The following is a 23,818-nucleotide window of genomic DNA, read 5'->3' on the forward strand; positions in this document are numbered from 1 at the left end:
AGATTATATATAGGTGTCATAGAATCAGCTTGAAAGAGATACAGCTTGAAAAAGTCTCCGGTTGCCTAGGAGACGAAACGCGTTGCCTCACATCCACCAGTTCCTGTTCCAGACTTGGTCAAGATTTCCGCCCTTACATCCATCCACTCTGCCGCATCTACATCCGGCCGCAGCTCCGCCTCCACCGCTGCAGTGTACCCCGGCGCAGCACGTGAAAGCCGCCCGCACTGTGGAACTCTCCGGCAACAAATCCCAATCAGCCCGCAGAGGTGCCGCCATTATACAACACAAAGTCAGTGCGTTATATCATTAACCGCATTTACAAGCAATTTATCCTGCATTTGGGCATATCACTAACTCTGTCCTCTCCTGCCTTTACTAACTCGCAGACATAGCAGCCCATTATATATATGCCATCTCCTGCATGGAACTTCTTGCATGTCAGCTTACTTGCTAAGCCAGGTTATTGGCTCTACTAACTGTTCTGCTGCTTCAGGCTACTAACTGTTCACTATACCCAGCGGCTACTCCGAGTGGATTATACTGAAATATATATATCACCATCCTTATGCCTCAGCTGGGATGCCATTCAATCAGGGATCTTACCAAGACTGTTTTTAACATGTCAAGTTTTTAATTATTGCCTCATTTGTGAGAGTATTACTTATTGTATGTTTGTCTGTTGATTATATTCCAATTTCTGTTTTTTTACCTACCTATGCTATTTTATTATTATTTGTCTATAAAAAAAAAATCATAAACTCAGTGCGTCCTCTCAGCGTGATTCTATGACACCTATATATAATCTTATCGCCTTACTGACAGCGCAGTGTGTATCCCCCAAACAACACTTTTGTGTGAAGAAATTCTTCTTTTTGGAGTTTAGCAGACTCTTTACACCTGCAGCAGTCATTAGGGTTCAAATTATACAAATAACCACTTACATTTTCATTTCTCAGCGCCAGGGCCCTTGAGAGAGTGGGTCCTTTCCCTCCCTCTCAAGAAAAAAACCCTCCACTTAATATCGTTAACAAATTTGCTCTCCCAGGTCCCTAACGATATCACCCTTTAAACATTTTTAAAGATTTTTTTTTATTTTTGAGTGCCAAGTGAATTTGTCAAAATGGGTGTAAAAAAATTATCGCGCAAACAGCTGTATTCATCATAATGACCTGTAATGTTTACCTTTTATATGCAATATAATCTTTTTTTTTTAAAGACACATTTGTTATATAAATTCAAATACAAAATGTAAGTGACACTGGTATTTTTAGCAGATATTTTGAACAGCTCTCACAGAGATGTTGGCATTCAAAGGGTTAAAGAAGCCAACCCTGGACTTTCAATACACGATTAAAAACAAAAGCATGGTAATGAGGGGGGCGGGAATGAGCCATCTTTTAATAAAAATGATAATACTGCTACTACAAATCTACTATATCATATTTCCCTACTGTAAAAGACTGTTTTGGGAAAAAAGTTTAATACATGAATTTATTGAGAAAGATGGCGGATTTGTAGAGGCAGGTGACATCTATAGACACGGACTCCGAAAGCCAAAGTACATTTCCCAAATGGAAAATAAAATCACACGGAAGAAAGAACTGAGAGACAATGCAGAATGATTTGCCCTTCTAGAGAATAACAAAGCCTCTCTGTTTATTCCTTAATCCAGTTTTTGCTTGTTGCATTATTGTCAGGAATCCACTGCAAGTAAACGCAGTATGCATTGCAGGCACTGTCAGTAGACATTAATGGAACAAAACCTTTGCTTCAGTTGATGGCAATTGAAGCAGTCTAATGTTTACAGACTCTGGCACACATTACAGGCTGTGCCCAAAGGAAATATTCCTGTTCAGTTTGGAAAGGTTTAATGCACTTTATTATGTGGTCATTAGCCCTCCAACTCCTAGCTGATCTCATATGTCCTGAAATACAAATCTAGCTATAGAAATGGATTTAGCATTTCCGGTTAGGTCTATGATGTCCCAGATACACTTCAGTGGCAACCATACCATAACAGAGGTTACCTCTGTATTATTTGTTCAGGATTTATAGTAGGGGAATGAAATACAAAACTGTAAGATTGGATACACACACTTACTGAAAGAATAGGTATGTGTGATGTATGCCCTGCAATCAAGATACTTCAAATAATATTATGCTGCAAACTCAGACATTTCTTAGGCAAAAGGAGTGAAATACTGGACCTACACTACCCTGGTTACATAAGTGTGCACAGCCTGTCCTCACAGGGCTGTAGCTGTGGTCAGGGTTAGCAAATCATAGTCATAATCATGTCCAAAAGGTAAATTAAATACACCTGCCAACAATAAAAGCAAATGTGCATAACCTCAAATAAAGATCAGCTCTTCCTGAAAGATGGAGGCCATGTAAGTAATAATCTAATAATTGCATTAAAAAAAAAAAAAAAACATTTAATAAGAAGCTTGTAATTGACCCAGAACACCATACTGATAGGAGCATGGTGCAGGCGTCACAGGGCTTTGTGGCTGTTGCTCACCAGTTGGGACAGGTGCTCTCGTCTCCAGAGAGGACATAATGCAGACTGTAGTTTCAAAGAAGATTTATTGGCACAAAACCTTTTGAACTCTGTCAGAACCTGAAGATGGTTTCAACTTCCAATATGACAATCAGTCAAAAACATATGACAAGCTTAAAGTGGATGTTATTGCTTGGGAGTTTGTCACTTTGACTGCAACAGCATCCCATCGCTTAAAGTTCTAAGCTGGCTCTTACCATTTCACTGTCACCCAGTGGGCCCTAGTTACCATAGACAATTTATAGCACGCTACTGCATGACTTGCATTACAAGACATTACCTACTCATAGTCAATAATCTGAAGACTAGATAGAATGATTATCCATCAATATTCAATGTTTGTAGTTTGTAAGGCTGAGGAAAGTATTCAATTAAATGCTGATTTTTGAAAAAAACTGCACTCTTCGCCGCTTTTAGGTCAAATTTAGATTCGACCTATTCAATCAAGGTAATGATTTTTCGACTAGTCAAAAAAAGGGCACAGTTGAAAACCTTGTGGATCAGCAAATTACTCTGTTTTAAACGTTTTCAGAGAAATTGCGAAGCCAGTTCAACCAAAACAGACAAAGTGAATTGGCATCAGTGAAAAAAAAAAAACACACACACACAGGTGCATTTATCAAAAATTTTTGAGATTGAGAAGGCTTGAAAAGAAATCCACATTAAACGCCTGATGGTATAATCTATTCTATTAGTGAGTTAGTTACCTGGAGATAATACGAGACTGTAATTGAATAGCCCCTGCAATGAATTACTGCATCAAATTGAATTCCACCCTACGATGACAAACATTTAATAACCTAACATTTTTGGTAATAAGATCAGCTCACCTGCAATGCCAAAATTGAGCTGTGGCAGGTCTTCTCCTTTCGGCACTTTCTTGGGGCTTGGAATTTCTTTAACAGATTCTGGAGGGAAGGTCCATATCTTTTTCCTGGTTGTTACAGTTGGAGAAGGGGCTTTCACTGGTTTATTAGTTGTTGGGCACCACTTATAGCCAGGGTGTGCTTTCATAAATGCATCCTTGTACTTGGAAAGAAAACAAAATGATGCAAGATCCAACCAATTAGCTTGCCACAGTTAATATACATAACAGTTAGAACACTCCAATAAATGTTAATTATTCAAAATAATACACATTTAAAAGTGCATGAACAGGTATAAAAAGAATATGCACAACACTGTACTGTTAAGTGTAACAAACAATGACTGCAGATGGAAATGATGCTCTAAAATGGTATGCCACAAGCAGGGCTATTTTTCAGCAGGCTCCAGCAGGAACTGAGGCCCTTATTCGAGTTCACTCTTTCTGACAAAGTATTTCTTAGATGGACAAAACCATGTGCACTGCAGGTGGGGCAGGTGTTACTTGTGCAGATATAATTAGATTTGGGTGGGGTTTTACACCTGCCTCACCTGCAGTGCACATGGTTTTGTCCATTTAAGAAATATTTTGTCAGAAAGAGTGAACTAGAATAAGGGCCTCAGTTCCTGCTGAAAAATAGCCCTGCCCACAAGTCTATTCTCAGACTTTATAACAAATAATTAAACGCCGACATTGTGAAATTACCTTTAAAACTGCCCAACTTCATAGGTGTGCGCAGCACATTTCATTAGGGGGTGCACATTTCATTAGGTGGTGTCTTACACGCCCATTGGGTGTGTCTAACACCACCAATCAGATGTGTCTACCATCAGCTATTCGCACTTGCTACAATATAAAACATCTCTCAGTCACACCATAATCTCTGGCCTATTTCAGTTTTAATCTTCTAATTACTCTGTGTAACAGTACATGCAAATAAAATCATTATCATATATGGATGACGCAGGTATGTAGTGATATGGATGACGCAGGTATGTAGTGATATGACAATGGTCTATTACAATTAACAATGCAAAACACACATACTTGATTGATGGGCACTTGTTTTAATGGAATACCAGTTCTAAAAAGCAAAAGTATATAAGGGTGGGCACAGCATTAGGGGGTGCCTGTGCACCCCTAACACTCTATGTGCGCACGCCTATGCCCAACTTATAATTAACATATCAAGACATGTATCTGCTTTTGTAGCATACAAACTATGACCTTGAATAATAAACAAATGCTATTATAACAGCATATCCCTTCAGATAGCTGCTGCAGACTTCATAGTTATCTATCAATATGGTTTCATCACACAGGGAAACATAGCAAGTCCTACTAGCACATCATACATCAGAAATTAGTGAACTCATATTTCTTTGTATAGAGATATTAACTTCCTTTTGATTATACAAGACAGTTTCTTTACTATAAAAACCTTTCATGGTTCTTTTTCAGCATGAATAAAATCAAATGCCTTCACCTAAAAACACAGCACCATCTAGTGACTACATCAAGTAAAACACTCAAGTAAATACATACAGTATCTGTCTAGTACAGAATGATCAAACAACTAACCCCATATGCCAATAACTGAAAACTATTTACCAATGGTGCACAGTTGTGATTAATTGCATGATACACTGCAATACTAGAATACATAATACAGTAATTGTGTATGTTTAAATGCACACACAAAACAAGAACATATTCTGCACTTTAATCTCCCACAGAACCAGAGTAGAAATTCAGTTTGTCAATAAGTAAAAGCAAATCTCTCTAAAGTCTAGAAACCACATTAAAAAAAAATCACAACCGGGATATTTTGTCATGTGTATACCACTGTAATATTATAGATGTTTACGCCAGGAATTGACATATCATTTCATTAACTACGGCCTTGTTTGACAAAAGGCTATCAAGTGAAATGGAGTACACCACACTTGAGGTAATTTATGCTGCTTTCAGACCGCATAACTGGCTTTGACCCTGTATTTGGAAACGTTTCCAAAAACGGGTCTGCCAGATAAAACCCCTTTCACACCGCAGCACTTAAACGGTATATTACCGTTTAAGTGCCGATTTTTTGACACTGGCAGACCCGTTTTTGGAAACTTTCCAAATACAGGGTCAAAGCCAGTGCAGCCTTCAGCCCTCCCCTCCGTGCAGCTCCCCCCCCCCCCCTCGCGTGTCGACCGAGAGCATGTCGACGCCCCCCGCGCATGTCGACGCCCCCCGCGCGTGTCGACGCCCCCCGCGCGTGTCGACGCCCCCCCCCCCCCCCGTGTCGACTTACCCCGTGCCGGTACCTCCGTTGTGGACTGCAGCTTAGTATGCTCGGAAAGCACTTATGAAAAAAGTGTCTTCCAGAAAATGGCTGCCCCATAGGAAACCCTGTTTAAAAAAACTGTCTTCCGTATGGGGGGCAGCCATTTTCTGAAAGACACTTTTTTCATAAGTGCTTTCCGAGCATACTGAGCTGCAGTGCCGGGAACCACAACGGAGATACCGGCACGGGGTAAGTCGACACGGGGGGGGGGGGGGCGCCGACACGCGCGGGGGGGGTTGACACGCGGGGGGGCCGTCGACACACGCGGGGGGCGTCGACACGCGCGCGGGGGGTGTCGACACGCGCGGGGGGGGCTCCAGTGCTGTGAATACTTAATGAGCGCTCATTAAGTATTCACTGTGCTGAATTTAGGACCCAGCTCATTGGCTGGGTCCTAAATACCGTTTCTGAGCCGATTTTTGCGCTAAAATACCGGTTCAGAAACGGGTAGGACCCTGCATTTTAACCGGTTAGAAAAAACGGCATTTTCTAACCGGTTAAGTGGGACTGGACCTTTCAGACCGCACACATTACCGTTTTAAAACGGTAAAAAAACGGCAATTTACCGTTTTAAAAGTGCGGTCTGAAAGGGGCATAACTGACCGCTAGAGGATGCAGTAGAAGTGCCAATAAGGGGACTGGCTCAACATTGGGGCATCTGTACAGGGTGAGTGTTCTTTTTGTTTGCTTTTTAAAGCTCTTCTATAGCTGAATAATATTCTACATAAAGATTATATATTGGGGAAGATACAATAAACAAAAAAACCCCACAATATTCTGATTTCTCTGTTATCATTGACCATCTAAAAGGGGCAGACTAGATGGGCCAAGTGGTTCTTATCGGACGTCAAATTCTATAAACATTGTCTAAAAGCTGGTGGATTTATGATGTAATGGAGAACGCCAGTCCTAACAGATATGGTTGCATCTTCTTGTAGATTTTTAAGGGGCCATACTAAAACACATAGGAGTAGATGTATAAAAGTACGCTATGTTCTTTATGCACCTAGTGCTTCTTGAACTGCATGTGCTTACATTTTTTTTTTATGTATTAACTGAGCAATTAAAAGTGCACTAGGGGCAGCATGGCAGGGCCAGAATTATCACCAGGCAACATAGGCACATGCCTAGGGCCCGGCTGGTCCCAATTGTCAGGCCTTCCTGAAATCCGACCCTGAGTCACAAAGATATTTGTCCTTTTAATGCTTTACAGAGGCTCCTCAACGGGGTTCCGACCAGCGATATCACTAATACTGGTGCTGTACTCCATTACTGCTCCTCTAAACATCCCTGAATAGCACTGCGTGGGGTCATGACATCACGTGAGCCTGTCCCACACTCCTCTAGCATTTGACAAAGTGAAGCTGGTAAGAAGATAGGTCCGGGGTGGGTGGGAAACGACCACTTCTCCCCCCTATCTGGCTGGGGCTAATAATCGCAGTGACAGCAGGCAGCTTTTGCAGGCTTTGTGGATCACTATGCATACACACAGAGTGGCTGGCCACACAGCACAGGCTGTCTGGTTGGAAGGGCGGGGCAAGGAGTACCTGCTTGTCAGTGAGGGAGACTGGCGAATACCCTGCAGACCCACCATCTCTGACGTATACTTATATATCCGGTGCACAAAATGATGGATGACTGCAGTTCTGATGCTACACTGAGGTACTCTGAGCTGTCAGTCATAGTACATGCAGGCAGTAGTGTGATGGCTACCCCCTTCCTCTAACTTTGTCTTGAAAGTCCCAGTGTGCCAGTCAAGAGAAGCTCCGCCTCCTCCAGATATGTACTGCCTGAGGAGCCTGGCTAAATAGCTTTCCTTGTTAAGAATATACAGTAGAATTCATCATATGCGCTCCTTTTGAATATGATGAATCATATTCGATCCAATTCACTGATCCAGGATACAATGTATCTTGGTGGCAGCCATGGCAATCTCCGTATCCGATCCAATGTGCACAGGACTAAACATCTGATCAGAATCCAAAGTAAATGACATAAGATATGACACTTTATACATGATTTATCGGCCCGATGGGTAGAAATCATGCAAAGAAGGCCCAAATCCTACTAGTGTATGGGCCTTATGGAGGAAGACAGAAGAGAGCAGCTTCAGTGTGTCCTTATAGAGAGCAGTATCCTGTCCCAACTGATGGTAGTTGCTGGCACCAAGAGGCTCATACGTCCTGCTTAGAGTCTGGCTCATTTCCCGCTAACGGTGAATGTAAAATGCTTGGCTACAGGACAGTGGGTGGACTCTTGCTCAACAGAAAACATAAGTATTTATGCTTATCCGGTGGTTAAAGGCTACAAAACAAATTGATGTGTATTCATTCCAAAGAATAAACAGCGTTCTTCAGTAAAGTATTAAAAGCACTACTACAAAGTCTTCTTTTGACTAGAAAGTGTATAATCTTGTAGCTTTTTCTAATATAGACGAAATCTTACCGTGTGTATGCACCTTACGGCTGGAGACATGGACAGTAATGTAACATTGTAACCATTTGACAGGAGGCAGTATTTGCCTCTCTGTCTATGAAGCTGCCAAGAGCAAACTTATGTTGGGTGAACATCTGTTCACTCTGAAGAGACCATTTCATGGCTTTAATACGTTTTTTGCCCATTAAATTGATTACAGGCTTAGCAATAAGCACTGTACTGTGGTGCTAATTTTTTACATAACTCAACGGGTCCCAGAAAGGCACCCACCTCCCACTAGTAGGAGGACCTCAATAAGTTTGTGACTCAGAAATGTCAACATGTGAAAAAAGTCGACATGACAATAGCCGACCTGAGTTTTTCACATCTGCCAACATGGACTCCCAATTAGTGTAAAGCAGTACTCGCCATGCTTCGGGCATGGAACCTCACTTCCCTTGGCACACTTTACCGTTCCAAATTGTAGTCCACTTGGATTGTAAAGCGTGGAAAAAGTACAAAAGAGGGAAAAAAATAAAATTCACAAAAAACTCATGTGGACCTTTTCATGTGGACCTTTTGTCAACGTCAACCTATCTCTAGACCAGTGGTAGCCAACTCCAGTCCTCGAGAGCTACCAACAGTGCACATTTTCCAGACAACCTAGCTGCAGCACAGGTGCAATCATTACTCACTAACACATTTTAAAAGATCCACAGGTGGAGCTAATGATTTCACTTGTGATTCTGTGAGGAGATCTGGAAAACGTGCACTGTTGGTAGCTCTCGAGGAATGGAGTTGGCTACCCCAGCTCTAGACTGTAAGCTCCTTGGAGCAAGGCCCTTTTCTCTCGCACTTCCTTTACAGCTCTCACAAACTCAGCGACTTTCTATACCAGCATCTCTTTTCACTTACAATCGTCAACCTGTCTTTGGACAATTCCTTTGCTTCCCTACAGCTCAGCTATTATGTGTACTATAAATTGTGCTTCAGTGCTCTGTTTTAGTTTCTGTCATGTGTACCCTGTACTGTTCTAATATTTGCCATATGTTCGGCGCTGCAAACCACTATAGCACCTTATAAATAAAATGTAATAATAATAAAAAAACATCATTATCATTCTTTTGTCTTATATGAAGGCAAGTACAAATAATGTACTGTATTATATGTACGTGGTAATGTCTCCAACATAAGCATGATAAAGGTCCTAAGACACCACCAGGATATGATCCTTCACTAAGCTGGAAGCCTTTCCTCTCACAAAAACATTTAGAGATGCATAGTGTAATCAGTAATAACAAACATGGGTTTGTTAAAAAATAAATTAAAAAAATAATAATACAAAAAAAAAAAATCACTTGTGCCAAAGGAATTTAGCTGTTATGAAGAAGTCAGCAATAAAACTTATGGTGTGTACACACGATACAATCCAGCATGAGATTTTGACTACATAGTCAAAATTGCATCAGGATCGCATGCAGATCGCACAGGCTTTTTTACCTTGCGATCCTGATGCGTGCTCCCGGGACAGCACAAGTCGAATAGCAAAGGAATCTCACAGTGTGTACACACCATTAGACAATGGAAATCCTGTAGACATCCTGGATTTTGCTAAGGCTTTAGATACTGTGCCACATAAGAGGATGGGAAATAAAATGGAGGATTTGGGACTAGGGGGTGGGTATACTCAGCAATGTTGCCATCTTTGCTGATGACACAAAACTGAGCAGGGTGATTAGAACAATCAAGGATGCCTCTATGCTTCAGACAGATCTAAATAAGCTACAAAATTGGAGGGGAAAAAATGGAAAATTACATTCATTGTTAATAAATGCATGGTTATTCATCTTGGGAGACATAACCAGTGTGCAAGTTATAACCTATGCGGGGTGGCATTGGGTAAATCTGAACTGGATAAAAAAAATCTAGGAGTCCAAATGGACAACAAACTGGGGCGTAGTGCTCAGTGTCATGTAGCAACAAATAAGGCCAACAGGTTACTAGCCAGTATAAGAAGGGGCATGGAGACTAAGGGCTCAAATGTAATTATGCCACTGGTTAAACCTCATCTAGAATATGGAGTACAATTCTGGGCCCTGCACTACAAAAAAGACATCATACTGTAGAACTGGAAAAAGCACAAAGAGGAGCAACAAAGGGTTGGAGAAATAAAGCTATGAAGACAGATTGGACAAATTGGGATTGTTTCCACTGGACGTTTAAGGGGGGACATGCTTAACATGTACAAATATATCAGGGGCCAATATAAGGAACGGTCAGGCACCCATTTTGTTTTGAGGAAGGACTCTAGGAAACAAGGGTATGCGTTTAAAAGAAAGAAGATTTTGTACCGTTATGGGCCCTACACACATGCCGATGTGTGCAGGGCTGTTCTGCGCCGCTATCGCCTAGCACACAGAGCTGACAGCCCACACACAGAGCGAGCTGTCAGCTCTGTGTGCTAAGCGAGCGGACAGCGCAAGTGTTCTCCGGTGGGAGAACACTGCCGATGCCGATATTGATGGACACTGTCCATCAATCTCGGCCACCGATAAAGACGCGCGGGGACGCGCACGGATGCCGATACAGCCCCCACACATACACCGATATGAGGGCATTTGCTAAGCGACTGCAAAACTAAGCAAAATCGCTTAGAAAATGCCTTAATATCGGCATGTGTGTAGGCCGTATTAGAGGGAAAAACTTTCTTTACGGTCAAGGCAGTTAAATTGTGGAACTTTCTTCCTGGAGAAATGGTGTCGACAGACACATTAAATACATTTAAAATAAGGTTGGACACCTATCTACATCTATTGGGTAATAACATCCAGGGTACAAACAATAATCATAATCTGTCTAAAATTAAATCAGAATACACAACTTATTTAAAAGGGATGTAGCAAATGGATCATACACTAATAAAAGGTTGAACTCTATGGACGCACGTCTTTATTCAGCCTTAACTTCTATGTAACTAAAAAATATCCATTGATGGGGATATGTTGTGTAAAACGGTACTTTAGCCCATTGTAGAGAAAGCTTTGTATACCTTATGGGAAAGAATAGGTTTAATTATCTAATCCACTTTTAAGAAAGTTGCATTTTGGGATGTGTCGTCTGAACCTGAATATATGATAATCTGCAGCTCACTCATGAATTGGGACTATGCTCACCAACTACCTCCTGTGGGAGCCCAGTAGGCTATATACTTCCATAAGAGCCTGGAATACATGATTGGAATCTATTGATGTCCATGCCAAGGACCCTAAAAAAAACCCAGACCATCCCCTTCAACAAATGATCAGTCAAGTACAACATAATGCAGATCATAATGACTTGCTTGTTAGCAGTTACCCCATCATCCAATTTTTCAGAATTTAGGGACCAAGTCAAAACACACCAAGGATATTGACCCCCTGAGTCAATAAGCGTTGTATCTCCTGATTGCTTACCCGCCAGTATCGTTTACAGATAGTCCTACCTATTTTTGGAGCTTACCTACAACCACAAAATCTCCAGTTGGACACACCAAGGGCATCTTTTGACTATCGGACAGAAAGCCAACAAAGTAGTTGCTAAGGCACTCTAGCGAACTGCCTTGTAAAGATCAGTAAATGTAAATCAAGAGACAATAGCAGACGCGTGGCTCGTACGATAAGAAAATTGTGCCTCTTCCAAGAAGGGCTCCAAACACAACAAGTTAAACATATGAACTTTTCATTTTACACCTTTACCTTTTCAGCTATTTTTATTGCAGTTGGCTCAGATGACATTAGCATTTAAGAAAATTAAGAGGTCTCATTGGCTGCATTCTAATAAATTCCTGTGGAAATGAAATTGTATGAAGTAATACATATGTATAAGACTATGGCCCTCATTCTAAATGGCTCACCCCATAGCAAATTCGCAACAGGGACCAATGCAGAAGATCTGCGCATGCACATAAGCGAATATGCACATGTGCAGGTCCTCTCTACGGGCGCCCTTGGAGACTTTCATAGTCTCCGAGGAACTCACAGTGGGGTGGGCTTACAGGAGGTGGGGCAGGGGGTGTTTAGCGTTTCCTGGGAGTACCCACGACAAACTCTTGGCACCCCCAAGTGAACGGATGCGGCATCCTGCCTTCCAGGGGCAGGCAGCTGATGTCACTGGATATCAGCTGCCCGCCCTGTTCTCAGAGCAGGGCGCCGCTAATCTAAGTCACCAGAGAGTGACTTAGATTAGCAAGCACCTCTGAAATCATTTGATGGTCGGCGACCATGAAATGATTTCGGCCACCCACGTAAGGTTGCAAATGGATGTATATGCATATCATCCATTCGCAGCACTGCAGGGAAAATATGCTAATAATGGGGGACGAGCATTCGGGCAAATGGCACTACAATACTCACAAAACAATGAAATCACACTGCTTTGCGAGCCAACCAGAATTATAGCCTAGATTTCAGATTTATACTAATGCCTTTTTTGCAAAAAAAATAAATAAAACCTCACATATTCCCACTCAAAAAAAAAAAGTGTGCATGTCATGAAAAATTGAACTGGGTATCCGGATGGCTGACAATGTATATGTTGATAACATATGATCAAAAGATCGACATATGCAATACGACGACATGAGTGCCATTTTTTTCCCCATGGCAAGTGAAGGGGAGGCCATTGAATACTCTGATGGCGGGCTATCGGCAATGCTCTCCGTATAGCTCGCCATCAGGGGCTTGCCATCCGCATTGAATATACACCAGTATCCCACAAATCTTGATGGTATCTCCAGCTCCTATACGATGCTCAATGGACCACGCAACAGATCGGAATCGGAGGTGAAACCCATACGATTTGACACTTTTCACATGATTCCTCAGTCTGAAATCTGGTGAAAGTGCCCAAATCATGTAAGTGTATGACCAGCTATAAAGCTCAGCTCCATATATTTTCCTAAAGAGCCACTGAAAAATAAACGCATTGCAATGACATGAAAATTGGGCAGCTCACAGGGGCATGCTGTACCTTAATCATGTGTAATTGCCCCAAAGATGCCCTGGATGCTGGAATAGCCAGCTCTTCCATAACTTGATCTCTTATGCAGTGCAGTGTGCAGTGCCATGATGATGTAATTTCATATTACTTTGTTCATTGGTGCCCTGATATTGTCTGTCAAATTCTACCCTATACCCACCCCTGTAGCTGCCCTTAGGACCTCCCTGACAGAAGTCCCAGAAAGTTAGTACCTTATTTGTGACTTTAGGACAAACAGCGCTTTAAAAACATAAAGACTTTAGGTTCCAAAGTAGAACTTTGTTAAGTGCATCAATCAGACTGGATTCACGATAATAGCATATATATCTGCACACAATTCAATATAAAACATACCTCTTTTGCCATATCAGTATATTTTTGCTTCTCATTAGGATCCAGATAAGCCCACCAATCCGCCAATATTTTTGTTGCACCACGGTTATCCAGCCGAGGATGCTCTTGACGAACAAGAGATCGATGACGTTTGCAAAACAACAAAAAAGCGTTCATAGGTCGCCGAGCTCTCTGATCAGGGGATTCGTTGTCTTCAACTTCATCAACATCATGCTCTAGGCCATCAGCATCAATAAGATGGACCTTCAAGAAAAATAATTATGTACATATTAAAAATACAATATGTCTAAATTGACTTATAAAATTATGTTTATGTTGCCTTTACTACATTTTATATAGCAAAAATTCCCAACTCAATATAACAGCTTTGTTATTAGTTATTAAATGATGACAAATTTTTGTTCATGACAACTGCTGACGTCATAATTTAGGTTATTAAGTAGGACTACCCTAGCAAGAAGAGAAACAGGTTTTGCAAAATGGGGATTAGTGGATTGAGGAATTTAAAAAATCTTCCTTAGCACGTGATGGCAAAGTCATACATATATTAAACTGCAATATACACTGCTACAACAACCCACTTAAAAAACAATTAAATTATCCAAAAAGAAAAATGTGTAACAAAAAGCACAAAAGCCTTTCCATTTTTAATTCAGTTCTCAAGAGCCTACAGCACCCAATATTTATGTTGTTTGGTATGATCCGGACTCTCATTTAAAGAGATTTAGTTAAATCCACCGTCATTGAAGTTATTTAAATCCTCTGCTCGTCTGTTTTTTTTTTTTTTTGGGAAATCACACTGGTTATTAAAAGGAATTTTTGATAATCCCTCCACACAAATTAAATGCAGAATGGGTGAAGCTGGACACAGCAATGTACCGTACAAAGACATAATTTCTGACTAGAAGGCTAGTGATGGCGTGTCACAGACACATTCTGTTAGCACATTCTAGACAAAGCATCCAACAGACTTGTGTTCTATCACTCCCGAGTGAAGGCTGAAATGAGCATAGAAAACAAGTGTTATTTGCGAATATTTATAAAATTGCATGTAGAAACAATTTAAATATAGTAGCTTAATAGTAAAAGTGGAAATCTATTGTATTGTGGAATATGAATTAGAGCAGCGGTTCTCAAACCTTGTTGCTGACCATCAGGCTGATGACTTTCCTATTCTCAGTCAGTGATTCAAGGAGTCTGAAAAATCTATTGAGTTGTCTGTTATTTTAGACCATGGGTCTTCAAACTGTGGCCCTCCAGATGTTGTGAAACTACAAATCCCAGCATGCCTTGCCACAGTTTTAACACTCCCTTATAGCAAAACTGTGGCAAGGCATGCTGGGATTTGTAGTTTGAAGACCCATGTTTTAGACTATCATTTTATGCCTTCATAATGCTGCCACCATGTATGTGCTGTCTGCTAACCTTGTGATGGCCTTCTGCAGTCACTTCCTGGGGTCCCGGAATTATTTTTATTGTCTAATGGGGTCCCATAGTAGAATAGTTTGAGGACCCCTGACTTAGAGGGTTTGCCTAGAACTCGCGGTTGTTTAGCTTGCGCTATAGTCTAGTTTGACACCAATGTTTGAATCTAGAGCCTTGAAAAACCTTCCAGCGAGAACTGCTCTGGAGAACAGCCTTGTATTTCAGTTTTAAGCTTGAAACTAAAAATTACATTTCATAATTACAGTTGTTTTTTTACTACCTGTACTCTCCTTATTTTAACCCTTTGAGTGCCAACATCTGTGAGAGATGTGCAAACAATCTGCTAAAAATGCCAGCAAATGTCTGCATGTTAATACTACACCTTGAAGAAGGGTATGACAACATGCTAATCACATGGCTAGGGTTAGAACATACCTTACGCACAATACAGTTTGTGGACATGCCCTACCCCCTAACCATCACCCCAATATAATTATAGGACACACCGGCATGCAGCTGAAGCTCAAACCACACTTTACTGTCAACTCCAACATGCAATTTACCCTCCCAGAACTTATAATTGCTCTTCCATCCTTGCATTATTCCTAGTAATTAGCATATTCTTATGCGTCAAGAACATATTCACTCTACCATACTATAAATGGCACAATACTGTATACAGTATAGTTTTTATAGAAGGCATACCTGCAACAGTAAAGTTATTCCTTTACTTCAGCAGTATTTGACAGGATTCAATGTAAAAGAATATGACACTGAAAACAAAGTTGGAACGACTGCAGACATTGTGTGTGATTGGACAGTGCATCTGTGTGATGGGCTGTAACTGCAGGTTTAGGGGGATATTCAATCACTAGGGAGCATCTCCCGTCACGGAGATGCCCACCGGGCCCTATTCAATGCTATCTTCCCCGACAGCATTGAGCAGAACGAGCCTGACATCACAAGCTGTTGGGCTTGTTCTGCAGTGAACGGCCGGGAATGGACAAGCTGCCGGCTGCAGCTTGCCTCTTCCCGACCGCAACTCAAGGCCACGCCCCTTCTCACTCCCGGCAGGCGGGACATTGAATCCCACCTGCATGTTCTCCGTCGGGCTGACCGAGAACGGGACTGGGTCACGGCGGTCGAGCAGGCTTGACTGTCGTGACCCTCACATTGAATACCCCCCTTAGTGTCATGGGGTGGGGGAAGTTGCTATGGCGTCATAATGATGTGTAACAGATTCAATCTATGTATCCCTCTTTTGAAAATCTGTTGTTGCCTTACAGGTTATACACCATCACATATTATACAATTGACTAAGCTAACACCACTTATAAACAATAACTCACCACATATTCTAGTATGTGTCCTATGCTATAATCATTTCCTAGTATCTTACCCTTTATGTTTGGAAATGTTTACAGAGTACATGCTAACATCTACTGTAGTGTATCATGTAGCTACTAATATGCAAAGCAATAGGCTGAAATTAACTCTCACTACTACTTGAACCACTAAACAGCACTCCTTATGCAACAGTACATTTGTTGCTGCTCATATTATAAACCCTTTAATCAGTGTATAGCCTATTATTGATAATGTTTGGTTTCAACATTGGGAAATCAGTAATATGATCAAATACACAGCGACTGCATACCCTTAGTCACCAGGTCACGTTAAAAAAAAAAAAACACTTATCCTGCCTCACACTGGTCTCCATCCCGCTTTATGATAAAATCATAAATACACAAAGAGCAAATCAAGTTAGCGATCATAGTTTTGTTTTATTTAGAAACATTTAACACATACTAAATGTTATGCTGCCCATACACTTATGCGATCAGATGCGATGGGACATCGCAATGCGATGTCCCATCGCATCCAGTGGTGCCCAGTGCAGCACCCGATGTCGCATGCCAGACATCGGGTGCTGGAAGTGGCTGTGTGGAGCAGGGTGCGTACCTGGCTGGGGACCAGAGCGGTGGAGCTGCCAGGCAGGCGGTGGGACTCAGCAGGACTTTGAAACACTGGACGGTCCTCTAATTGGCCGAGGCTGCTGAGACTGAGAGCTTTCTCAGCCAATCAGCGGCATCACATTCAGGCGGCCGCTGATTGGCTGAGAGAGCTCTCTCTCAGCGGCCTCAGCCAATCAGAGGGCCATCCAGTGTTTTAAAGTCATGCTGCCGCTGCTGAGTCCCACCGCCTGACAGCACCGGTCCCCATCTAGGTATGTAGTATGTACCCCGTTCCCCGCCAGCGCTCCTGTCCTCCGCCAGTTCTGTTGCCCGCCAGCGTTCCTGTCCTCCGCCACCTCCGGTCCCCGCTGCAGTCCCCACGCTGATTGCATTTGAGCAATCGCATGTGGTTAAAAACCACAAGCGATTGTGCGTGCAATTCAATAAATATTATGTGCAGCACATCGCATCGAATGTCCCCTTCAAAATGCATGCAATCATTCCATTTATCGGCCAAATGTGGACGAAATCAAATGATTGCATGCAATATCTCACATATGTATGGGCAGCATTACTGTGGCTACTTCTACTTTATATAATAGTCATTTAAGTTAAGGGCTCCATACATTACAATGATCTATCTGACCCTGAAGTCGGATGAAATTTCCTTTGTACTCCCCCTGGACCTTCCCGGCAGTGATTCTATCCGATTTTGTACTTTGGTGTCAATTTTGCATAAGATATATCTCATGTGATTTATCAAGCCAAGATAAGTCACATGACATATTTTATGGTATACAATTGTACCATAAGATATATCTGATGGGGTGGATTAGTGGGGCTAGAGGGACTGTAAACATCAGTCATACTTCCTGCGATATATCGCATACGATGTATCGCATGCACAAAAAGCACTCCTTTTTCCATCCGATTACGTTAAATCACTGTTGCAGTACGACGATCCAGGGGCTCCTATCTGGCACTCATGGGACCACGCATCGGGCAGAAAACACAAACGATTTGACACTTTTCAAATGATATATCGGCCCGAAACAATGAAATCGGATAAAATTGTGCAAAATCGCACAGCTACTTTGCTCCTGTATACCGGACTGAGATTCTATCCGTGACAGAAAAGACCTCATTTATATTTCAGGAGTACATTTCTTGTTACCAGAAAGGTCTGAGATTAATTAATAGGAGGTGCAATATGAACTTCAATAGTGATCCCACTAGGATTGGATCAGGGCAGGGCACAGGGGTATGGGGGCAAAATGGGGGTGGAATGGAGCTGTCAATGTGGATGAGACAATGTAGTCACTGATATGGGCATGCCCGGCAACTATGGAGATGCTGGGCTTCCGCTGAGCTCTCAGGTTAATGTGAATAGATGCTGTGTGCACATCATCTATTCATGCCGCAGTGGTGACAGGATGGCAGGCTGTTATAGCAGGGTGCTGCTAAAGAGCAGAGACCATTTTGTTAATTTAATATCAGGCAGAGCGCCCTGCTAAAAACATGATAGCGTGAACACTATACAAGTGACATTATGTCCCTCTATACACAGCTTGCACTATTAATACAGGATGGAAATGTACACAGTTTTAAGAAATATGTCTACTAACTAAAGAGGGATCCTTGTGGTGCCATGCTTACCTTTATATAGCAGGGTGACAGGCCTGTTCATTAAACCTTTAAATGCACCCTGCACTTTTTGTGTGGCACTGTGTGCTCTTCCGTTGCCCACCACGCCCAACTTTCTCATCTGCGGCTGTCAGTGTTAGCTCTCCCAGCTCCCTTCACCCCCCCACTGAACTCCTCTCTGCCGAGAGCAGTGTCAACTCTTCCAAATGCAGCCCGCTCCCCGCTAGTAGCAGCTGTCGCGTTCCACCGGCTAAGCCCTCTCTCTATAGACAGTAAGGCTGGCTAGGTCTACCTTTCCCATCCTGGGCAACAAGCATGTAATACCTCCTGGGCAATGAGCATGTAATACCCCTGACATTGAGTGAGAAGCCTCTGAAGAGGGTCATGTAGGTATGAGGCTCCTATGTGCCATCATGCGGAATGGGCCTTACGATGGTGGACAGAATATGGGCAGCATGGACGGTGTAATGATTAATATTACTGCCTCACAACACTGAGGTCATATGTTCCTACCATAGTTCTAACTGTGTGAAGTTTGTATATTTTCCCTATGCATGGATGGGTTTACTAAGGGGACTCCGAGTTCATCCCACAATCCAAAAATATACTGGTTGGTTAATGGTCTCCCAACAAATTAACCCTAAAATGTATTTGTGTGCGAGTACATGTGGTAGGGAATATAGATTGTAAGCTCCACTGGGGCAGGGACTGATGTGAATGTTCAAATAGTCTCTGTAAAGCGCTGTGGAATATGTGTGAGCTATATAAATAGCTGATAATAAAAAATATTAATGGGCATAGGAGAGTGTGACAATGTGTAATGGGTGTAATCTTGACGCAGTGTTTTTAATAGATGATTTTTTTGTTTCTAATGCAAATTTCTAATGTAGAATGCACCCTCCCGATTGAAAAATGTGCCCTGCTTCGTGGTCAGCACCCTGCCGTAAAAATCTTAGAGTGAACACTACCATTGTATGATATAGAAATGAAATAACAAGTAATTCAGATAAGTTACATTTGTTTTTCATGAACTTGAACAAAAAAAAAAAAAATTCCCCCCCCAAAAAAGAAAATGGTTAAACATGTAACAAATTTGGAAAGGGATCTAAAGGACTAAGGAAAGCACAATTAGAAATAGGATGTTATAGAGAACCATAGGAGTGTTAATAAAATTATGTCACTCTCAGGTTTATCTCATGGGTTGGTCCATTGCATCTGTTTCGGTAAGCGCAGAAACCCAACTTACAATACATTTCTGTTCAATCCTCTGGAGGAGGAGGAGGAGGAAATCCCGATTAAGTGCAAATAAATTGCCCCCAAGCAATGCTACAAGGCTGTGGTAATTAGAGAGGCTAAATGATTTTGAGCTTACGATATCTATTTATAGATGTCATAGGGTGTATTTACTAAGATGCGAGTTCTATTGAAGATGGGTTGTTGCTATGGGTAACCAATCAGATTCTATCTGGTACTAAATAATAAAAAAAGAAAGAAAATATGAAGTTTCAGAACCATGCCTTAAAATTCTCGCTATGTGCTTGTGCAGAGAGAGATCAACAAAAATGTGATGCTGGGTTTTGCTTTTGCAAAAGATGTCAAGAGGAGCCCCGGATCTTTGCTGCATGGGAATCAGTATGAGTGACAGGAAGATAGGATTTAGTCAGTCAGAAAACCAACAGCAGCATTCCACTAAAGAAAAATCCCAATAAGGGATTTTAAAATCCCCTTAAAACCCCCTCCTCCATCCCCCTAAGCCCGCCATAGTGTAGAACCTTCAGCTTTCCGGCAGGCCAACCAGTCGCACATTAATTTGCCTCAGGCACTCCTCCATATTGAGAGTTTCACCTTGACTGTTGACATTTGAGCAGCAACTGTAGTTTTCAGAGGATTAGTGACATCCTCCAGGTCAGAGATTAGATGCTCCATTTCCCCAACTCTTTCACAGAGTTCTTGCATATTGTGCCTGATTAGGGATAGTTCCACCAGTACCTGACCTATCTTATCCATCACTCTCTGCTCAGAGGCTGAAATGGCGTGCAGTATTTGTTGGGGGGGGGGGGGGGGGGGGGGGGGTGTTGGGGGGGGGGGGGTGTTTGTAGCCAATCAGCTACAGCATACTTTTCCAGCTTAGATGCTGTAGCTGATTGGCCAGTTTTCCCTATGGTGTACAGTATAGTAGATGCGCAATGGGGTCTTGCAGTGACAATAGAGGATAGCTGTAAATGTAGGTAGTATAGAACATGTATTGGTAGCAGAGACACCAGTAGAAGTCCCAGGCAGCAAATCTTGGAATATTGCACTAAAGGTTGTGCCTAGAATACCAGCAGCACACTGTCTCCAGATAACAGTCGCAATGCAGCCACAAGTATACAGCAAACACTGTGGCTTTTAATACAACGTCAGCTGCCCGCCCAACAGGATTATAGAGGACTGTATAGTAAATGCAGGAGGGGCGCCTCAGTTCTCAGTGAGCTAATGCTGTCTGCACATATGGCAATCCTCCTGCACCCCTTCCTCCAGAAGCACAGCCTGGGCCCCACACCGCCCCGTTCGGGTCACTCACTTGTAGCTATGCAGCCTCCACCACTGGGGACAAGGATCAGCACCCCAACCCGCTCAGCCAGCACCCGCCGCCAGATATCAGACTCCATGGGACCTCCAGCCGCAAGTCTCCTCTCCGACAGAGAGAACCAAGATGGCAGTTGCATTGGAACTGCTCGGAGAGGAAGATGGCAGAACAGAGAGCAGGACCCAGGCACAGCACACCCGCAGCCGGACCCCAGACAGCTCCACCGACACATGGGACCTTTCCGGAGCAACTGAGAGTGGGTTACCAAGGATCTCTCAGGCAGGATTTTTTACAGGAGTTTGCGGAGCACTCTCTCCCTCCATCAGCTCACATGCCCGGCCAAGCCACACCACAAGTCCGCCATAGTGCCTAAAGTTATCTCCCCACCTAATGCTACGACACCCAGCATACTTATGATCGGGATTCCGGCTGTCGGGATTTCAGCGTCAAGATCTCCACTGATGTTTGAATTCCGGCATCAGTGTTGTGGCCGCTGGTCAGGATTCCATCACTGGCATTTCGACTACCGGTATCCCAATTGCCGGCATATTACTTGCATCCCACTGCATGGTCATGGTTCAACTGAGATTTCCTTTTCTTTTTAAATAGAGCGCTAAAGTAATATAACAATTTTAACTTTCCAAATCATGTCATTTTTCTGCAAAAGATTTGTAAGTTGAAAAACGGGACATTGAGACTATATTTAATGGAAATATATTTTGAGCGCTGATTGCTGTGATTATTCTGCACTGCAGCTGTCACCTAAAGGGGGATTTACCAAAACCCCTTAAAGTATGTAAAAACAGAAAAAAATGGATTGGGACTGCGGTGTGCAAAATAGTAAGATTTATTAAAAAAAACAAATTTCAATTTAAACAGTGGCCAACAACACAGACAAGACAAACATACATAAAAATAGAGCTTTTGCTCAAATTAGTTATTTGCCCCCAGATGGGAAGTTTTACTTGGTTATAAGCTTACATCAAGCCTTGTTAGGTAAACTCATACCTCCTGAGGAAGCCGCTGAACGCTACACAGTGTAGATTTGTCTTGTCTGTGTTGTTGGCCACTGTTTAAATTGAAATTATAATTTTTTTTTTTTTTAATAAATCTTACTATTTTGCACAGCGCTGTCCCAATCCATTTTTTTCTATATTTAATGGAGTATATTCTGTGTTAAGACAAAGTAATAGGAGAAGACAAAGTAATAGGAGAAAACATACCTGGAGGCAAAGGAGCAAAATAATTTTAAAAGGATGGGGGTTCTCTTTATACCACCCCCACCCACCTCCATAGGACTTGAAAATGCCATTACAGACATGTGCTGCAACAGCACCACCAAACATATTGTTGGGAAGCTGAGGCCCGTTATTTCTGTATAGATACATTTATCTCTGAGGAAGCCGCTGAACCCCCCCCCCCCCCCCCGCCATAAATTACCACATCTGACTCTCAGTAATCAAATTAATAAATTACCAATATAAGGACTTTCATGCACCTGAAAGTACTTTTGGACCGGTTCATTAACATTCCAAAAATGCTGTTGATCATCACCTCTAAATGAGATTGTTTTCATCTGTTATGCTTTATTTATGTATTTATTTCGGTACTCTTTACCTAGAACGGCACCCGCGATCAGAATCGCGGGCGTCGGGGGTAAAAAATCGCGGTAATCGCGGGCATCGCGGGTACATCAAAATCGGGTACCCGCGATTACCGCGATTTTCCCATAGGGAACAATGTTAAAAAGCCTGATTGACCGCGATTTTACTGTAAAATGCCTCAATGCCCGCGATTTTGCCATAGGAATCAATGTTAAATGGGCTACAGAGCCCAAATAGCCCCAATTAACCCTTAAATGTCCCCCCAATTTTTGTACGCCACCCCACGATCCACGCCAACCCGAAGCGTGGCGAGCGCAGCGAGCCCGCGAGGGGCGGTGGTACGCGTACTCCGACCTTTTCATGCCCTACTATCCACGTCGGCGTGGAGTTGAGAATAGAATAGTGTGGCGAGCGCAGCGAGCCACCGAGCCCGAAGCGTGGCGAGCGCAGCGAGCCCCGCGAGGGGACGCGGATACCTTCACAGGTAAACGCGTCCCTTCGCGGGCTTCACAGGTGTCCGCGTCGCCACGGACACCTGTGAAGTCCGCGAGGGGACGCGTATAACTGTGAAGGTATCCGCGTGCGCTCGCCACGCTTCGGGCTCGGTGGCTCGCTGCGCTCGCCACACTATTCTATTCTCAACTCCACGCCGACGTGGATAGTAGGGCATGAAAAGGTCGGAGGACGCGTACCGCCGCCCCTCGCGGGCTCGCTGCGCTCGCCACGCTTCGGGTTTGCGTGGATCGTGGGGTGGCGTAAAAAAATTGGGGTGACATTTAAGGGTTAATTGAGCCTATTTGGGCTCTGTAGCCCATTTAACATTGATTCCTATGGTAAAATCGCGGGCATTGAGGCATTGAATGCAAAATCGCGATCAATCTGACTTTTTAACATTGTTCCCTATGGGAAAATCGCGGTGATCGCGGGCATCGCGTCGCGGCCGTTTATGTGCTGCCCGCGATGTCGCGATCACCGCGATGGGCGCCGTTCTAGGTAAAGAGTACCTTTATTTCACATAATATTTAATTATTATTATTAAAATGTGGTTTCTATTTTATCTTTCTTCTCTTCTAGAT

The 23,818-nt window shown here is 42.7% G+C and overlaps 1 protein-coding gene across 2 annotated transcripts in view; it reads right to left on the reverse strand.

The window, feature by feature from the left end:
- BBX (BBX high mobility group box domain containing) overlaps positions 1-23,818 on the reverse strand; it is a 67,498-nt gene that overhangs the window by 40,200 nt on the left and 3,480 nt on the right. For both annotated transcript variants that reach the window (XM_083174225.1, XM_083174224.1), the window contains exons 3-4: positions 13,546-13,788; positions 3,394-3,592 (exon numbers count right to left, since the gene is read on the reverse strand). In XM_083174225.1, the coding sequence (XP_083030351.1) occupies positions 3,394-3,592; positions 13,546-13,788 (442 nt within the window). The remainder of the gene's footprint in view (positions 1-3,393; positions 3,593-13,545; positions 13,789-23,818) is intronic.

Source organism: Crinia signifera, chromosome 2 (genome assembly GCF_055691185.1).
Source record: "Crinia signifera chromosome 2, ASM5569118v1, whole genome shotgun sequence".
Lineage (NCBI taxonomy): Eukaryota > Metazoa > Chordata > Amphibia > Anura > Myobatrachidae > Crinia > Crinia signifera.